This window comes from Ictidomys tridecemlineatus, chromosome 3 (assembly GCF_052094955.1).
Source record: "Ictidomys tridecemlineatus isolate mIctTri1 chromosome 3, mIctTri1.hap1, whole genome shotgun sequence".
Taxonomy (NCBI): Eukaryota; Metazoa; Chordata; class Mammalia; order Rodentia; family Sciuridae; genus Ictidomys; species Ictidomys tridecemlineatus.
In genome coordinates, this window is record NC_135479.1 from 154,408,109 (window position 1) to 154,424,566 (window position 16,458).

Sequence of the window (16,458 nt, forward strand, 5' to 3'; positions counted from 1 at the left end):
TTTAGAAGTGAAAGGAACCTGAGACTTCCTTTATCCAGATTCTCAGTCTAGTGCAAATATCCCACATAGAAATGGAAGGGGGTGCCTTCATTAATACTTAAGCCCAACCCAGCCTTCAGCCACTCTAGGCTGAGAAAGGGCTCAGGGTTCCACTGAACAGATGACTTTTCATCAAGTTCTGGAGCACTGAGCATAACAATCAATGTTAAATATGTTCATGTTATAACTTGAAGACCTCAGTTCTCTCTTTAACTTTTAAGTTAAAATTTATTTTTTATTTATAACCCAGCACATGTTGGCTACCACATTTAAGAGGACTTTGCTATTGCTTACAAATCCAGTACAGCTTCATCATTTCACAGACCCATTATACATTTATTTCTTTTAATTATTTGAAATACACAACCCAAGCCTCTGAGTATTTAAATGATATTTAACTTTACTAAGTTAACTTATAGATACAGGGAATCTAAAGTTTTCTTAGATGTTCTGAAACTGTGTACAGTTAGTAAGATCTCAACTTAAATTACACTTCCTAACCAATTATTCAGATACACATTGTAATTTGAGTTTTAAGGTTGTCATTTTATTAGACCAAATGTTTTTAAGCTATACAAAAACATGAATTGTAAGTATAAAAAAGAATCCTTTTAAAATATATATTGATAAAGTGCATCCACATATACAAACACATATTCTTAAATATATATCATATAAATATATAATTATTATGATTTTGATTCTTTGGCAACTTTTTCTTTTTAATTTTGAATCTCCTAGAAGTGAAAGATGCAAACCTATTGAAATACAAACCTCCAGGTAAACTCAATTGCCCACTCTCTAAAGCAGATACCTGTCATCTAATTCACTGATGTTACTTAAAACCAAAGATTTGGGGCAGTTTTGAGACCTGCAGCTACAGGCATTTTATGGGATTCTTTTCACCCTCTCCAGGGAGAGTATTTTTTTTTAATAATCATTATGTCAAGGATTTCAAAATTTTAAAGGAAAGGTGACATTACCATGATTTTGTTCATTCACAAAAGCTTACAATATTGCCCAGATTGGTCATTGGCTTGAATTTGGCATTTCTTTGATTTTTATGACATGTAAAAATATTTTGCATCTACAGTCTTTTAACTTAGATGGGGTCCTAAAATATGTCAATGTATTTTCCATCTTATTTAAGAGCCTTAAAAACTCCTCTAGTCATTACTGTTTCAGGAACATTTGCCTACTATGGATATTCAAGGTGGCATTTGATTATAACTTAATTGTCTCGTGGTGGCCACAACTCACGATATTATTCTGCTGATAATTATCATTGATCTTAAAAATTAAAATGGAATAGCATATTACTAAAGGAGTGAGCAAAACATCCCTGAGTTGGAATCTTGGTTTTCAACTCACTGTGTGTGACCTTGGGTGAATTAAATACTCTGGACTTTTGCAAAATAATAAGTGTGTCTATTCTTAAGATTGCTGTGATGGATAAATTCAATATTGAAGGTAATGATGGCCTAGGACCTAGCACAAAGTAAGTATTCAGTAAGTGCTAGCTAATAGTGGTACTAGGGTCAGTTAATTCAGCTCCTATTAGAGAACTTTGTCATTAAAGGAGAAGTGAGAGAGATTCGGTAAATACTTGAGAATTGAAACCAGGCCAAGAGAAATGAAATAAACAAAGTGGTTCTGTGAATAAACCAGTATCCAAGTGGGAATTTTCCTTCAAATGTGCTGAGTTGTTGGTGAGTCTGCACAGCCTGGTTTCAGCTGACCAGACCCTGAAGCCAGTCTGGTCTTTAGCAATCCTCATTTGGTTCGGGCTATAATTACCTTTTCCTGAGACAGAAGCCCCAAAGAGTGGGCATATGCACACTAAATTGGGAATGCCAGCTAAGAGAAACGAATATATGCCTAGCTTGTAGGATTTTTATTTACTGAAAAGCTAAAGTGACAGAAAAATAATTTTTCCAAAATAAGGATCTGGGTCCAGTTCACATCTCTCAGTTGCATGTGTTGAAGTTATTTCCTTCAGTGTCGCGTACTGGGGCCTTGTATCCTCATGTGATGCTGTGTGGGAAGAATGATGATCATTACCTGGGGGAAATGACTTCTTGTCAGTTGTGTCTAGGACAAGGAATCTCAGCTCCCATCCCTCTCCCATCAGGACTACACTCAGTGGTGCACACAGGTAAACAAGCCAAAATAGACTTCACCCAAAATAGCTCCATCCAGGACACCCTATTGCACCGCATGAGGCCAGGAAGGCTGGCCTGGTTGGGATCCTGGCTGGGGACCAGTGCTGGTCTGGCATGCCTCCTAAGGAAGCAGGGAAGTACAGGAGACCGTGTTTGTGACCCGACAGCCGTCACTGTTCCTTTTCCCAGGAAACTTCGGACAGACTCAGATACTCTTTACCTTTCCTCTGTGCCAAAAACATTCATCTCTTTATCCTCAGTGGAGATTTGAGTTTTTCTTTCCCTTTGAAGAAAAACAAGCAGAGGAAGCAAATGTAATGTCACAGCAAGCAATTCTTGGCAAGCCTTGCGACAGCCATCCATTCAGAGGTTGTATTTCGTCAGACTATCATTTTCTCTCATTCTCCCAAACCACTGTTCCCCCAAGAGGCCATTTTCTTCAGAGTTGAAAATTCTCATGTTCACTCTGAAACTAGAAGGGGCAGGGAAGAAGCTGTGAATAAAATCATCTGGCTGCCAGCTTGGTGGAGTGCTTAACGCCCTGTGGTCATTTGCACTGAAGGCAGAAGACACTCTCCATCTTTCATACCTCATTGGGGACTCTGAGAGTGCTAGCTAAGCATCACCTCGGTGGGTGGCAGACTAGGGAAACCACTAGACCAGGCGGCATAGAAGTCTATATTTTGGTACCACCTGAGATTTACCAGTTGGGAAAGTTACTTCTTTAAGTGTCATTTTGTCCTCTGTAAAATGGAGGAAATACACTATGCTCTCTTTGACCCTGGTGAGGAACTTACTATGTGGTGAAAGTGAGCTATAAAATACTTTACAGTCATAAGAATTGAATAGGTTTTCATATGGCATTGCAATAGATAATGTCTAAGGTCTGTCAGTGGATAAAATTCTATCATCAGGAGCCTGCAAATTATGATATGCTCTTCTACACCCATGTTATTGCATGGATAAATCAGACTGGTAGGTTTTAGAGTTTAATTCTTGTAACATTCCTTGGAAGTAGACACTGATATTTTCAGTTCTAGACTAGGGAAAAATGGAGACCTAAGTGAATCGTGTGACATACTAAGGATACCCCCCAAAATAGTAGTGAGAAACTTGAACTCGGGTTTCCCAGCTTCAAGACAAGAGCTCTTTCTACTATCCTACCATGTCATAGCTGTAAGAGCATAAGTCAAGTTTACTATTATATATCCTAAAATCCTCTGGCGCAGGGCTTAACACCTTTCCATGTCATAGGAGTACTCTGTGTTGACTCTTATTAATGATAAGAAGGTAAATTTTAGACCTGCATTTGTTCGGAAGAACCACTGGCTCCTGAGGAGGGTATATGGTGTTTTGCTTTTTAAGGAACTCTCTTTGACCCTTTGAGCATCTTTTCCATTTCCCTACTTTCTGTCACTATCATCTACTTAAAAAATTCAGTTGTCATTCTCTCCTCTGTTTCTTGACCACATATTTATTTTTTAACCCCTTCTAAGACTTTGAAGGAACTGAGCCAGGACTTGAGTTCTCTTCATTTTTCTTCTGTGTTCCTTACTTCTGATGCTACCATTTAACATCCAGTTTTAGCCAGTTTTCATTACATTTGAGAGCTTTGTTCTCTGCAAGTGATCTCATCAGGCAAGTGACCTCATCACCACTGACTCATATGTGACCCATCATACAAACACTGAAGTAGACAGACTGTGAAGATACAACGGAAAAAGTTCAAGAATGTGGTAATGCAGCTTAATTTGAGAATTCCCAGGACAGTTTTGTGGGTCAGTGATTTTTATTCTGGGCATGGAAAAAACTGACAGCTAGCGTTATAGTGCGATCTTATACTGGCATCTATTGTTTGAAGCAGTGGCCCTAGCCTTGTGCTTCTGTTCCAGGTTCCGATGGAGAAGGCGTTTGCTGGTGATCTCTGCTCCCAATGATGAAGACTGGGCTTATTCACAGCAGCTCTCTGCCCTCAGTGGTCAGGCATGCAATTTTGGTGAGTGGGGAGTCACCTCATTTCTGCTTTCCATACCACTCTTTTTCTGGTCAATTCTGAAAAAGAACACAGACACTTAGATCATCCAAATATTCCCCAGTCCAGTCTGCAGATTCCCAGACACATGCTCCATTATATTGAATATAAAGTTGCCTTCAGACTGGAGCTTTAGTCGATTATAGAATTTTTTCTTTTAATGTTCCTCATTAAGGTATTTGAAAATATCTAAATATCTACTTCTTTACTTTTGAGGATCTTTACTGTTTGTTGTCTGATTAAGTTTTTTAATAAACATATCTAGATGGTAAAGCCTAGATATCATTATTTGTTTTGGTAATATTTGGGTATTTACTTAGGTACCATTACTGGATTCTTCTTCACAGATTAAATATCTTCTGTAAACTAGGAATAGCTTTGTGAATGTATATATTAATTGAAGCAGACTACACTCTTACCTTTACCTTAAAAAGGATTTTGATCTATCCTGGACACTAAAAAGACAGAAAGATCTGTTAAACAGAACCTTGTTTTAAACCCAAACAGGTCACAAAGAAACACAGTTTACTGTTCATTTGTAGTGAATTGCTCAGTATTTTGAAAACAAAGAGATAACATTATTTACCAAACATTATTATACGAGTGGGCTGAGTATGGAGTAAGACAGTACAAAGCACAATACATACAATTTAGTACTAAGTTCAGTGGTGAACTTAGAAGAGGATAGCAATTTCAAAAATGGAAGTCACATACGTGCTATGCATCTGCACAGGGGAAATTAGGAGTTACTAGGGACATAGGGGGAAAGAGGAAGTAGTTAAAGGTCACAGATTAAAAAGTTCATAAATAGAACATAGATGAATCAGCATTATTTTGATACTTCTATTTTTTTTTTTTTTTTTTTTTTTTTGCGATACTGGGGATCAAATCCAGGGCCTTGTGGATGCCAGGCGAGTACTCTGCCACTAAGTCACACCCTCAGCCCTTCTAAGTTTTATTTTGAGACAGGGTTTCTTGCTAAATTGCTGAAACTGACCTCAAAATTAACAATCCTCCTGCCTCAAACTCCCCAATAGCCACCATTCTTAGCTTCATTTTAATACATCTATTAGGATGAAGAATCATTAGTTAATTATAAAACTACTTAATTTAAAAAAGGATGTGTTTACTGGCCAGAGCAATTAGACAAAAGAAATTAAAGGGATACATATAGAAAAGAAGAACTCAAATTGACACTATTTGCTGATGACATGATTCTATACTAGAAGACCCTAAAAGTTCCACTAAAAAACTTCTAGAACTTGTAAATGAATTCAGCAAAGTAGCAGGATATAAAATCAACACCCATAAATCAAAGGTATTTCTGTATATCAGTGACAAATGCTCTGAGAAGGAAATGGGGACAACTACCCCATTTACAATAGCCTCAAAAAATAAAATATTTGGGAATCAACTTAACGAAAGAGGTGAAAGATCTATATAATGAAAATTAAAGAACCCTAAAGAAAGAAGTCAAAGAAGACCTAAGAAGATGGGAAGATCTAATTTGCTCTTGGATAGGCATAATTAATATTATCCAAATGACCATACTTCCAAAAGCACTATACAGATTTAATGCAATTCCAGTCAAAATCCCAAAGACATACCTTATATCAATAGAAAAAGCAGTCATGAAATTCATCTGGAAAAATAAGAGACCCAGAATAGTTAAAGCAATCCTTAGCAGGAAGAGTAAAGCAGGTGGCATCACTATACAAGACCTTAAACTATACTACAGAGGAATAGTAACAAAAACAGCATGGTATTGACACCAAAACAGACTGCTAGACCAATGGTACAGAATAGAGGACACCGAAACTAATATACACAAAATTACATTTATCCTATATTAGATAAAGGTGCCAAAAACATGCATTGGAGAAAAGAAAGCCTCTTCAACAAATGGTGCTGGGAAAACTGGAAATCCATATGCAACAAAATTAAATTAAACCCCTATCTCTCACCATGCACAAAACTCAACTCAAAATGGATCAAGGACTTAGGAATAAAACCAGAGATCCTGTGTCTAATAGAAGAAAAAGTAGGCCCTAATCTCCTTCATGTGGGATTAGGCCCCAACTTCCTTAATAAGACTCCTGTGGCACAGAACTTAAAATCAAGAATCAATAAATGGGATGAACTCAAACTAAAAAGTTTCTTCTCAGCAAAATAAACAATCAGTGAGGTGAATAGAGAGCGTACATCTTGGGAGCAAATTTTTACTCCTCAGACATCAGATAGAGCACTAATCTCTAGGGCATATAAAGAAATAAAAAAGCTAAGCACAAAAAAAAAAAAAACCAAATAACCCAATCAATAAATAGGCCAAGGACCTGAACAGATACTTCTCAGAAGAAGATACACAATCAATCAACAAATATATGGAAAATGTTCATCATCACTAGCAATTAGAGAAATGCAAATCAAAACCACTCTTGAGATTTCATCTCACTCCAATCAGAATGGCAGCTATTATGAAGACAAACAACAATAAATGTTAGCAAGGATGTGGGGGAAAAGGTACACTCATATGCTGCTGGTGGGACTGTAAATTGGTGTAGCCAATATGGAAAGCATCATGGAGATTTCTTGGAAAATTGGGAATGGATCTACCATTGACCTACCTATCCCTCTCCTTGGTCTGTACCCAAAGGACTTAAAAAAGCTTACTACAGGGATACAGCCACATCAATGTTTATAGCAGCACAATTCACAACAGCTAAACTGTGGAATCAACCTAGATGCCCTTCAATAGATGAATGGATAAAAAAAAATGTGGCATATATACACAATGGAATGTTATTCAGCAATAAAAGAGAATAAAATCATGGCGTTTGCAGGTAAATGGATGGAGTTAGAGAAGATAATACTAAGTGAAGTTAACCAATCCCAGAAAACCAAATGCCAAATGTTTTTTTTTATATAAGGAGGCTGATTCATAGTGGGATAGGGAGAGGGAGCATGGGAGGAATACATAAACTCTAGATAGGGCAGAGGAGTGGGAGGGGAAGGGAGGGGACATGGAGTCATTATTATCCAAAGTACATGTATGAAGACACAAATTGGTGTGAATACAGTTTGTATACAACCAGAGATATGAAAAAATGTGTTCTATATGTGTAATAAGAATTGTAATGCATTCTGTTTTCATATAGAAATAAAAAATAAATAAAATAAAAAAATAAAAAAGGGTGTGTTTAAGTTTTGTGGAGCATTATCAGGACCTGGTTCCTTGGTATAAACTTGTACCTGTAAAATCATAAGTACTTTTCAATTTTAAGATGTTAATTAACTCAAAAGAAAACAAAAAACTAGCTCAAAACAGTAAGAAAAATTCATGAATTTTTACTCACGGTCCTATTATCCAGGCTCATAATTTTAGACTTTGTATCAGCATATAGAAAATTCAGTTGTGCTAGTGTTCTTAAGCATATTTAAAATTATAGTCCTCAATGGTGCTAGGTAAAACAGAAGTTCTTAGTACAGTTAATGACCTGCCATAGTAAGCATATAAATAAAATCATGGTTTGCTAACTTTCTAAAGATGCCTTTGCAGTAATTACTAGGTGGTGTTTTATTTTTAATCTCTGTGCACAAAGCTGGTCCCACATCAAACCTTTTTGTAATATCCAGGAAATGTGAACAAGTTATATTTTCCAGGAATGATTAAATTCATGATCTTTCCTTTTGAAATATGACTCACAATATTTAGACTAGAATGCTTCACCTCTCTGGGAAAAGGCTAAAGGCAAAAAGAAAAACATAAAATTGTGAATAATAACATTTCGTCTTGATTTTGGCTCCTTAACAAAAGCCTTCCCAGGGCAGCTTTTAATTTTCGCCCCTGAACAATAAATACCATCAATAATCTTATTATTAGCTCCAAGTTATTACCCTGACTAGGCTGAGGTTTTGTCTAAATTCTTGATATGAGGATTTGACAGTCTCTTTGTCTTCACAGTCTCTCTCTCTCTCTCTCTCTCTCTCTCTCTCTCTCTCTCTCTCTCTCTCTCTCTCTCTCTCTCTCTCTCTCTTTCTTTCATCCCCTAAGGCTCTTATGTTGAGACAAAGGCTCCTAAATTGCTCAGGGCCTTAAGTCACTGAGGCTGATTTTGAACTTGATTCTCCTGTCTCAGCCTCCAAAGCCGCTGGGATTACAGGCATGCACCACCATACCCAGCTCATTTTCCAATTCTCTTTCTTCTGAATCTCTTCACATGCATTTCATCTTCAAAAATATTTCAACAAGCTAATAAGGCCTGACCATCTATCTCTCCATCCCTGAAACTTTCGCTGAGGATGTGAAGGCTCCCTTGCATCTTCCAAATAAGTGATAAAAACTTGCAAGTTAAGCTAACAATTTCAGGATTAAGCAGGGCTAGTTCTTTAACCACCCTGATAGATGGAACCTGCAGTCTTTTCTCAAATAACATTATCTAATAAAAGCTATTATCACTTTAGGTTCAACTTTTTTCAGAAGACTAATCAGCTTAGATTGCAGACTTCAGATATTTTAATGTTTCAATGTTCATTTTCTTCATTTAATAGTGAGAATGACAGTTATAGAACAGATTCTTCCATTTCAATCTATAACCCCCAATCTGATTCTTGTTACTCCTAAAATCAGCAATTGATCCCTTTTCAAGGTTTTAAAAGTACTCCTTTCTTATGGATAAAATTAAAATAGATTAATTCTGCTTGGTTGTATTTTTATATTCTTTTTAAGAGATTTTCAATTGTTAGCTATCAGGTCCTTGGCAGTAAAAGATGTCTTAGGGTTCTTTCCTCTAACTTGCGTCTTTTTTCTCTCAGGTCTGCGCCACATAACTATTCTAAAGCTTCTGGGCGTTGGAGAGGAAGTTGGTGGAGTTTTAGAATTATTCCCGATTAATGGTAACATGATATTTTAAAATAATATGAATGGGTGTTAAGTTCAGTTAAATCATATTAAGTTAAATGCAAGCAGTAGATATACCTCAAAGATGAACAAAGTTTCCTCTGTGTGTGTTGTGTGCATGTGTGCAAGCACGGGTATGTGCACAGGATGCTTGTAGGGGAAGGGGGTGGAATGCAAGGACAAATATTGTTTCTAATATAAAATCCTTCAAAGTAAAAGTAAAAACACCCATTTTCTCAACTAAAATAGCAGTTTTTTGTTTTTGTTTTGTTTGTTTTTTGTCTGCGTAAGGCTTTATGGTTTAGACAGCATTTTCTTTTTGGGTTATTTCTCAAAATAGTTTTATGACATAGGTCATATTTCCTTGCTTCCCTTTCAACAGTTAAGGAAATAAAAAGGCTTAGAGAAGCTGAAAGAAAATGACTATTGACTGAAGGTTTCAGAAAGCAAATCCAATCCTTCTAATTCTTCTTTCCAAGACCAACAAATCTTTAAATGAGATATATGTAAACACCTGGCACAGTGCCCCACAGAGCAGATCCCTAGAAAATATTAGTCCTTTTTCTCTTCTTTCTTTTTTTGTCCACTCACCATAATACTTTTTAATTGAATTCATCCATATCATAACATAATTAGTATTTTTCAAAGAAGTAAGGTATTTGTTATAAAGATGAGCATCAAAAGAAAACTTGTAATTGCAAAGAAGTCACTAAGTTGATTGGAAGTAGACTTAGAAACATGAATAATATCTTTGTTAGTGACAAATTTTAAAGAAGTTGATCTTGGGAAGACAATCTGTACCAGTTGCCTGAGGTGCACAGATGTAAATTCAGGTCGATGGGCTTTGCTGTCAAATTTTTAAATTAAGGGATTGGTTTGATATTTTTAAACATTCCTACAAAAGAGGTGTCATGTGCCCCAAAGTTTGACATTAGCAATGTTGCAGAACACTAGAAATAATTAATTTCTAGCAGGATAAAAACCCAGATGAAACTTCTTTAATTAGATTTTGAGCCAAAGGGAAGAAAAGAGGCTCTTGGACCTTCTCTCTATTCTCACAGTGATTTCCTCTCACTTTGATGTTTTTATGAGCTCTGACTCTTCACTAACAACTATTCCAATGCTGTTCTAGGGAGCTCCGTTGTTGAGCGAGAAGACGTTCCTGCCCATTTGGTGAAAGACATACGTAACTATTTTCAAGTGAGCCCAGAGTACTTCTCCATGCTCCTAGTTGGAAAAGATGGAAATGTCAAATCCTGGTACCCTTCTCCGATGTGGTCTATGGTCATTGTGTATGATTTAATTGATTCAATGCAACTTCGGAGACAAGAGATGGCCATTCAGCAGTCATTGGGGATGCGGTGTCCAGAAGATGAGTATGCAGGCTATGGTTACCATAGTTACCATCAAGGGTACCAGGATGGTTATCAGGATGACTACCGTCATCATGAGAGTTACCACCATGGATACCCTTACTAAACGGAAATATGTAATGTTATCCCCAGATTCCCCTGACGCTGACAAGCCACACGTGGCTAGCTACATAAGGAGTTCTTCCTCACTGTCACATTCCCTGCCTATTTCTTTCAGTGTTCTTCCAAGACTAAATAAAAAGCAAACTTTCACCTACTCATGAGTTGTTAGTGAAACTTCATTAAAAGAAAAATTTGGAATAATTGTTTATCTGACTGGAGGGTATGTGGTGCTAAATAATGCAAATGGATTTTATTTCCCATTTCTTACATAATGGAAATTATTTGCTATGAAAAATTCTATAAAATAAATATTTATACCTTGCCTACTTTTTTCACAGTTGAGTGAAAACTGTTATTATTAAAGACAATTAAACATCTCAGCACAAATGTTTTCAAGAAAATTTGGACAGAATAGAGAACATATAACATTTTTGAAATGTCAGCCTAAAAATATATAAGATAGATTAGGCTGTGTATGAGTTTCATGAAGCTTGATACCAAAGGCTAGAGAAAAACCAAACCTATCTTTGCTATAGACACTTTCTGCCTTGTTTCTGATATTTTTTTGTGTCTTATTCAGAGAGAGATCAGGAGAGAGGGGAATCCTCACTGGAATCTGGCCAAAGATGATACTCATAGTTCTTACCAGAGCATGGAATATCAAGGCTCCTTGTACTTAACTTGCTAAATGGGTCTATTGCCATACTGGAACTTAAAAAAAAAAAAAAAACTTGAAAGGAAGAATATTGTGTCCCAGGATTCGTTTATTTTTAAAGGAAATATTATCAAGTTACAGTGGATAAAAGTGCAGCTGGACTGCAAAAGGGTATAATTCTTGTCTTTGAAAAAGAACATTAATTTTTTTACATATAGCATGTCAAAGCAATTTTTTTCTCTCCTTCTCTCTTTCCCTTCTTTCCTTGGTTTTTTTCCAGCTTTTCTTTTATTTATTTCAATAAAAATTTACCAAGTAATATTAGGCAATATTTATGAGATTACTTTCAGTCAGGCAGTCAGGCATCTAGCATCCGGAAGGCACCGTAATTATGTTAATTATGAGGAAGCTTATTGTTTGGCACTGTGGTTAAGAACTAATTTGCCAAATCACCTGGTATTGGTTTTTCCCTATAATGAGCACATATACTAATAGATGTGTTCCAGCCCCATGTAAATATTTGTTATTAGTTCATATGTGCCAATTTATCTTTATATCATCTGTACTTTGTTATGAATAAATGATAGTAAAAGTGGAATTTGTTGCTCAATGAACTTCAGAAATTACTTGTTCTATTCCTCATTATCCATAAAGACCATTAATTCTGACTTGTTTTACAAGCAGTCAAGGTCCAGAAAGTTCAAGTGACATAAGAAACACAGTACTTTCAATGTGCTCTCACCTCACACCTTTCCCATGGTGGACAGCTTTCCTGTTCTTTCTAGACAATCTGTACCAGTTGCCTGAGGTGCACAGGTGGAAATTCAGGTTGATGGGCTTTGCTGTCAAATTTTTGTCAAGGTGAAACACAGTTCAAAATTGCCAATAAAATAGATTTATTTACCATTTCTTCTGAAATTGTGTAAGGACTAAGTAAGTCACCCAAATACTCTTGAGTTTCAGGAAGCGTAATAATGATGAAGTTTCATCTCCCAAGGAAATGAATTAGATAGGAATATTTAAAAATTTACTTACAAACTAATATTGAAAAAATTCTAGTTCCTTTAACTACAGAAAGACACCACTCTTTCATAACCTGAGATTCCTTTTTAAAAAAAGAATTCTCTGGTTTCACTGGGAAGCAATGAACTTGAACTTTCCCTTCTTCTAAATGAACGGGTTGAAAACTCATGAGTCATCATTTGGAGTGCTGTAGAATAAGCCACAGCTTAGCAGAGGGACCAGAACACAGAGGATGCTGTTGTTGGCCAATGTCCTTAAATTATATAATATGGAAAACACAAAGTATATTTCAGAAAATGGGAAGATTGAAGAACTGGGTAACCTGTATCTTTGTCTTCTGGTGATACAAACTAGATAGTTTAAAATCTAGATATTAGTTTTATATAAAAGCATTACCTTCTAACAGGAAAAAAAGAGATAAGAGAAAAAGAAAACTAAGAAAAAACAAAATACAGGTTTTAAGAAAGATTGTGGAATTTATAGAATTGGGGAAGTCTGGAAGACTTTGAGGATACAGTCTTGCCCAAATCACTGGTTGTCATCACTTCCTTTCATGAATCTTAAAGAACTGCTTTTTTACCAGAGGTCTGCCAGAGATCTGAGTTGAATACTAATTTAGGTCCTTGAGGGAGTGAGAATAGATATTTGGGTTCTGGTTTCTTTGATACTTGTGAATCTTTTTGGCAGTTTTAGGGTGAACAGTGCTAAATTCAGAGACTTCCAATGATTGAATCTACACTGAGTTCTCAGAAAAGCCAGACTTGATAGCTCAGAATCGACTTCTAGTTTTATTTATTTTTTTATTTATTATTTTTTATGGGAATGGAGAAAGATATTAAATGACTTCAATGAATTCTTTCCAGCATAATATACTGCTATGGCTGAGGTCCAATGGGGTCACCACCTCTACTACACATAAGCCCTCAACTCCCCATAGTCAGACATGAGATTCTAAGGCATTCATGTTAGTAAGGACTGGGAGCATCCTGAACATTCAAAGGCCCTCTAATAAGGCGCATACTTATTCTTCAACAATTTCCTAATTTGGTGACCATATGTGCATCACACTTCTGACATCCTAAAGCTTAGACAACTGCACAGCCTGCTGAGCAGACTGCAGAGAACTTAACTGGAAGCACTTCTACAAAATAAACGAAGAGTCTTCTACCCCCAAGTGCATGGGGCAGAGGGAGCCAGGCAAAGGAATAGGGTGATTTTAGATAAGTAAGACTGAAAGCTCTTTGGCTTTCCTCCTCCCTTCTTCCTCTCTCTTGGCTTATTTTTCTATTTCCATGATTCATCTGGTTCTGATATCTACAATTGATTTGATGTAACTAATATTCTAAAGGTGTCACCTTTCCAAGGCTATCCATAATATGAAAGGAGATTCATAAAGAGGAGGAGGTAAGGAATAACTTGGCAAATAATTTCTGGAAGATTGCCCATCCCTGATGGAAGCAAGTCTGACTTTCTTCACCCTCTCCCCAAAATATTAGAGAAAAGGTAAGTTTCTCTTATAAGTCTTTCCACTATTCAGTTTGTCTCCTTTAGTCCTCATTTTAATCTTTGGCTTGCTTCTTCTCACAAATTGTCCCTCGAGAAGCAAATTAGAACAAGGATAGGCCCTGTTCTAGAAATATGCTCAATTTTGGGAAGACCTAGTTAGGAATAGGTAGGAGCCTTGATCTATGCAAAAACCATCTGGTTAGTTTAGTTCTTAACCCATATACAAACTTAAAGTTTAGACTCAATTTATGTGATAAGTCAAATGTTAATTGTATTTAGTTTTGTATTTTTTGTATCCAGTTTTGTATTCCTGGTCTCTAACTGAGAGACTCTCTCAGTTAGAGACCAGGAATACAAAACTGGAAAAGACATTTGCTACACAGAAGTTCAGACTAGAAAACAGTCATGTGCACAGGTTTCTCCCCACCCCACCCCCACCCCCACCCTTGGTACTGGGGATTGAATCCAGGGATGCTTTATTCCTGAGCTACATCCTCAGCCCCTTTTATTTTTGAGACACGGTTTCCATAAATTGTCTAAGATGGCCTCTACCTTGAGATTCTTCTGCCTTAGTCTCCCAAGTTGATGGGATCATAGGCATGTGCCACTGTGCCTGATATACACAGGCATATAAGACCATATATGTGTTCAATTATGAGTCTCAGTGTGGAGTAGAGGAAGGTAGGAGGAAGAGACCAGGGAGAATGATGAGTAATGATAGTTCTACAGCCATTTGGAGACTAGAATTATTACATTGTTCTTTCCTTAGGCTCCCCATGATTTGAGCAATTACCTCATATTGGCCACACTGTCATAATGGCTTTTGGATACTCAGAGTGCATACTCAGCTTCTCCTAGGAATTTATTACCTCTCTCAAAAAGTTGTCTGGGTGTCCATGAAAGATGGTGGCACTAGTATTAATTCTTTTTTAAAAAACTATCTTCTCCTTGAAGTAAACCAAAATGGATAAAAATCAATGAATTCATAGAAAAGAAAATTCATTAAGATTGAGGGAATATTTAAAATCTCATAACATAAGCTTGTGAGAAATATATGCCTATTCACCATCCCCAACATGGAGAAATTGCACAGTTGGAAAGATAATTAACACACTTGTAGTTCATTGCCTGTAACAAGGTCAATTGTGGCTGACAGGCCTAAGATAGGAAATATAGCTGTGCCAACTCATTTTTTTTTCGTTCTGTTCCACCCAGCTTCCTAACAGAAGAAAGGAGGTGTGAGGAGGGTACAGGGAGGTTCATGGCTAGAGCGATAAAGCTCTATCTTTATCTTTGGGGATATCAGTATGTTCAGCTTTTGATTCTTGGCCAAGATAAGTGCAGTGAGATTTATGATGTGTTGTTTAATGTCTGACACTATCCTGGTGATCCCCAGGGTCAATTTCTTTAATGATGGTTTCCAACTGGCATAACAGATTAAGTAAGTCTGGCTGATGACACAGCCTAAGAGGCATTAAAACCCCTGCTCAGAAATTTTACTTTGAGGTCATCCAAAGTCAGGATTTTTTACACAGAGCTCGTTGGTTTAAGTTGGAGACAGTGAACACAGTGTGGTCTATGCATACAAATCAAGACCCTGGAGAGCTTAGGCACAGGATACCTTTTGGATTCTCAGTGTCTGTATTTTCTTTTGTTTGATGTGCTATATCTTGTGACTTTAAATAAAAGTTTTATGTTGAGTATATTCTGTGGAGCCTGGTCAGCCATTTCAAACATATGAATTTTCTGGTCTGGGGATGTAGCTTGGTGGTGGAGTGCTTTGACTAGCATGCCTAAGGCCCTGGGCTTGAACCCAAGCACCAGAAACAAACAAATAAAAACAAATATATGAACTTGGGAAATCTTTGCATATGGGAAATCTCTACATAACATATAACTTCACATATAAAGATAGAAAATATAAAAATACTTTATATGCTATATTAAATGTATATACATAATACAAAAATATATACAATATTACCTAAGTACAAAATATTAAAAATTCTAGTAGACAATTTCATAGTTCTAAAGAAAACTTATGTGCTGCTTTCAAGGTTCTTCAGTTTAAGCTGAGTTATCACCAAAGCAGGGAGCTTAATACTAAACCAGGGAACAAAGTAAAATTCAAGTGATAACTCCTTTTCATATATAGTACCTGGTGTATAGTATTCCTACCTTTTGAAACTGGCCCTTAGAGCAAAAGTATCAACGATGTATGGGAAAAGCATGCAGCCACACAGTTCCCTCATTGTAGATTTCTGTGGCCACTCCTTCCCTTCCACTTCCTCAAAGCAGCTTTCAATCATGTAGCTTAAGTTCAAATATGACTTCAGTGTATAGGCAAAAAGGATTAGGGAAAGGAGATTATGCCTATTTTATTTTATGGCAAGTAACAGGCCTAACTGGAATCTTAAACCCTGTTTAAACATGAGTATTCAGAAACTTTAAATAAAAGTGCTGGGCATGGTGGTGTGTACCTGTAATCCCAGCAATTCGAGGGGCTGAGTCAGGAGGATCATAAGTTCAAAGCCAACCTCAGCAATTCAAGGAGATCCTGTCTCTAAATAAAATACAAAAAAGGGCTGGGGGTGTGGCTAAGTGGTTAAGTGCCCCTGAGTTCAATCCCCAGGATCAAAAAACAAACAAACAAACAAAAACCTTAAATA

At 36.6% G+C, this 16,458-nt stretch overlaps 1 protein-coding gene across 2 annotated transcripts in view; it reads left to right on the forward strand.

The window, feature by feature from the left end:
* Ccdc80 (coiled-coil domain containing 80) overlaps window positions 1-10,759 on the forward strand; it is a 35,008-nt gene extending 24,249 nt beyond the window's left edge. For both annotated transcript variants that reach the window (XM_005327592.5, XM_078044228.1), the window contains exons 6-8: window positions 4,094-4,197; window positions 9,046-9,126; window positions 10,263-10,759. In XM_005327592.5, coding sequence (XP_005327649.1) covers window positions 4,094-4,197; window positions 9,046-9,126; window positions 10,263-10,609 — 532 coding nt within the window. In that variant the 3' untranslated portion in view covers window positions 10,610-10,759. The remainder of the gene's footprint in view (window positions 1-4,093; window positions 4,198-9,045; window positions 9,127-10,262) is intronic.
* The last annotated feature ends 5,699 nt before the right edge of the window (window positions 10,760-16,458 follow it).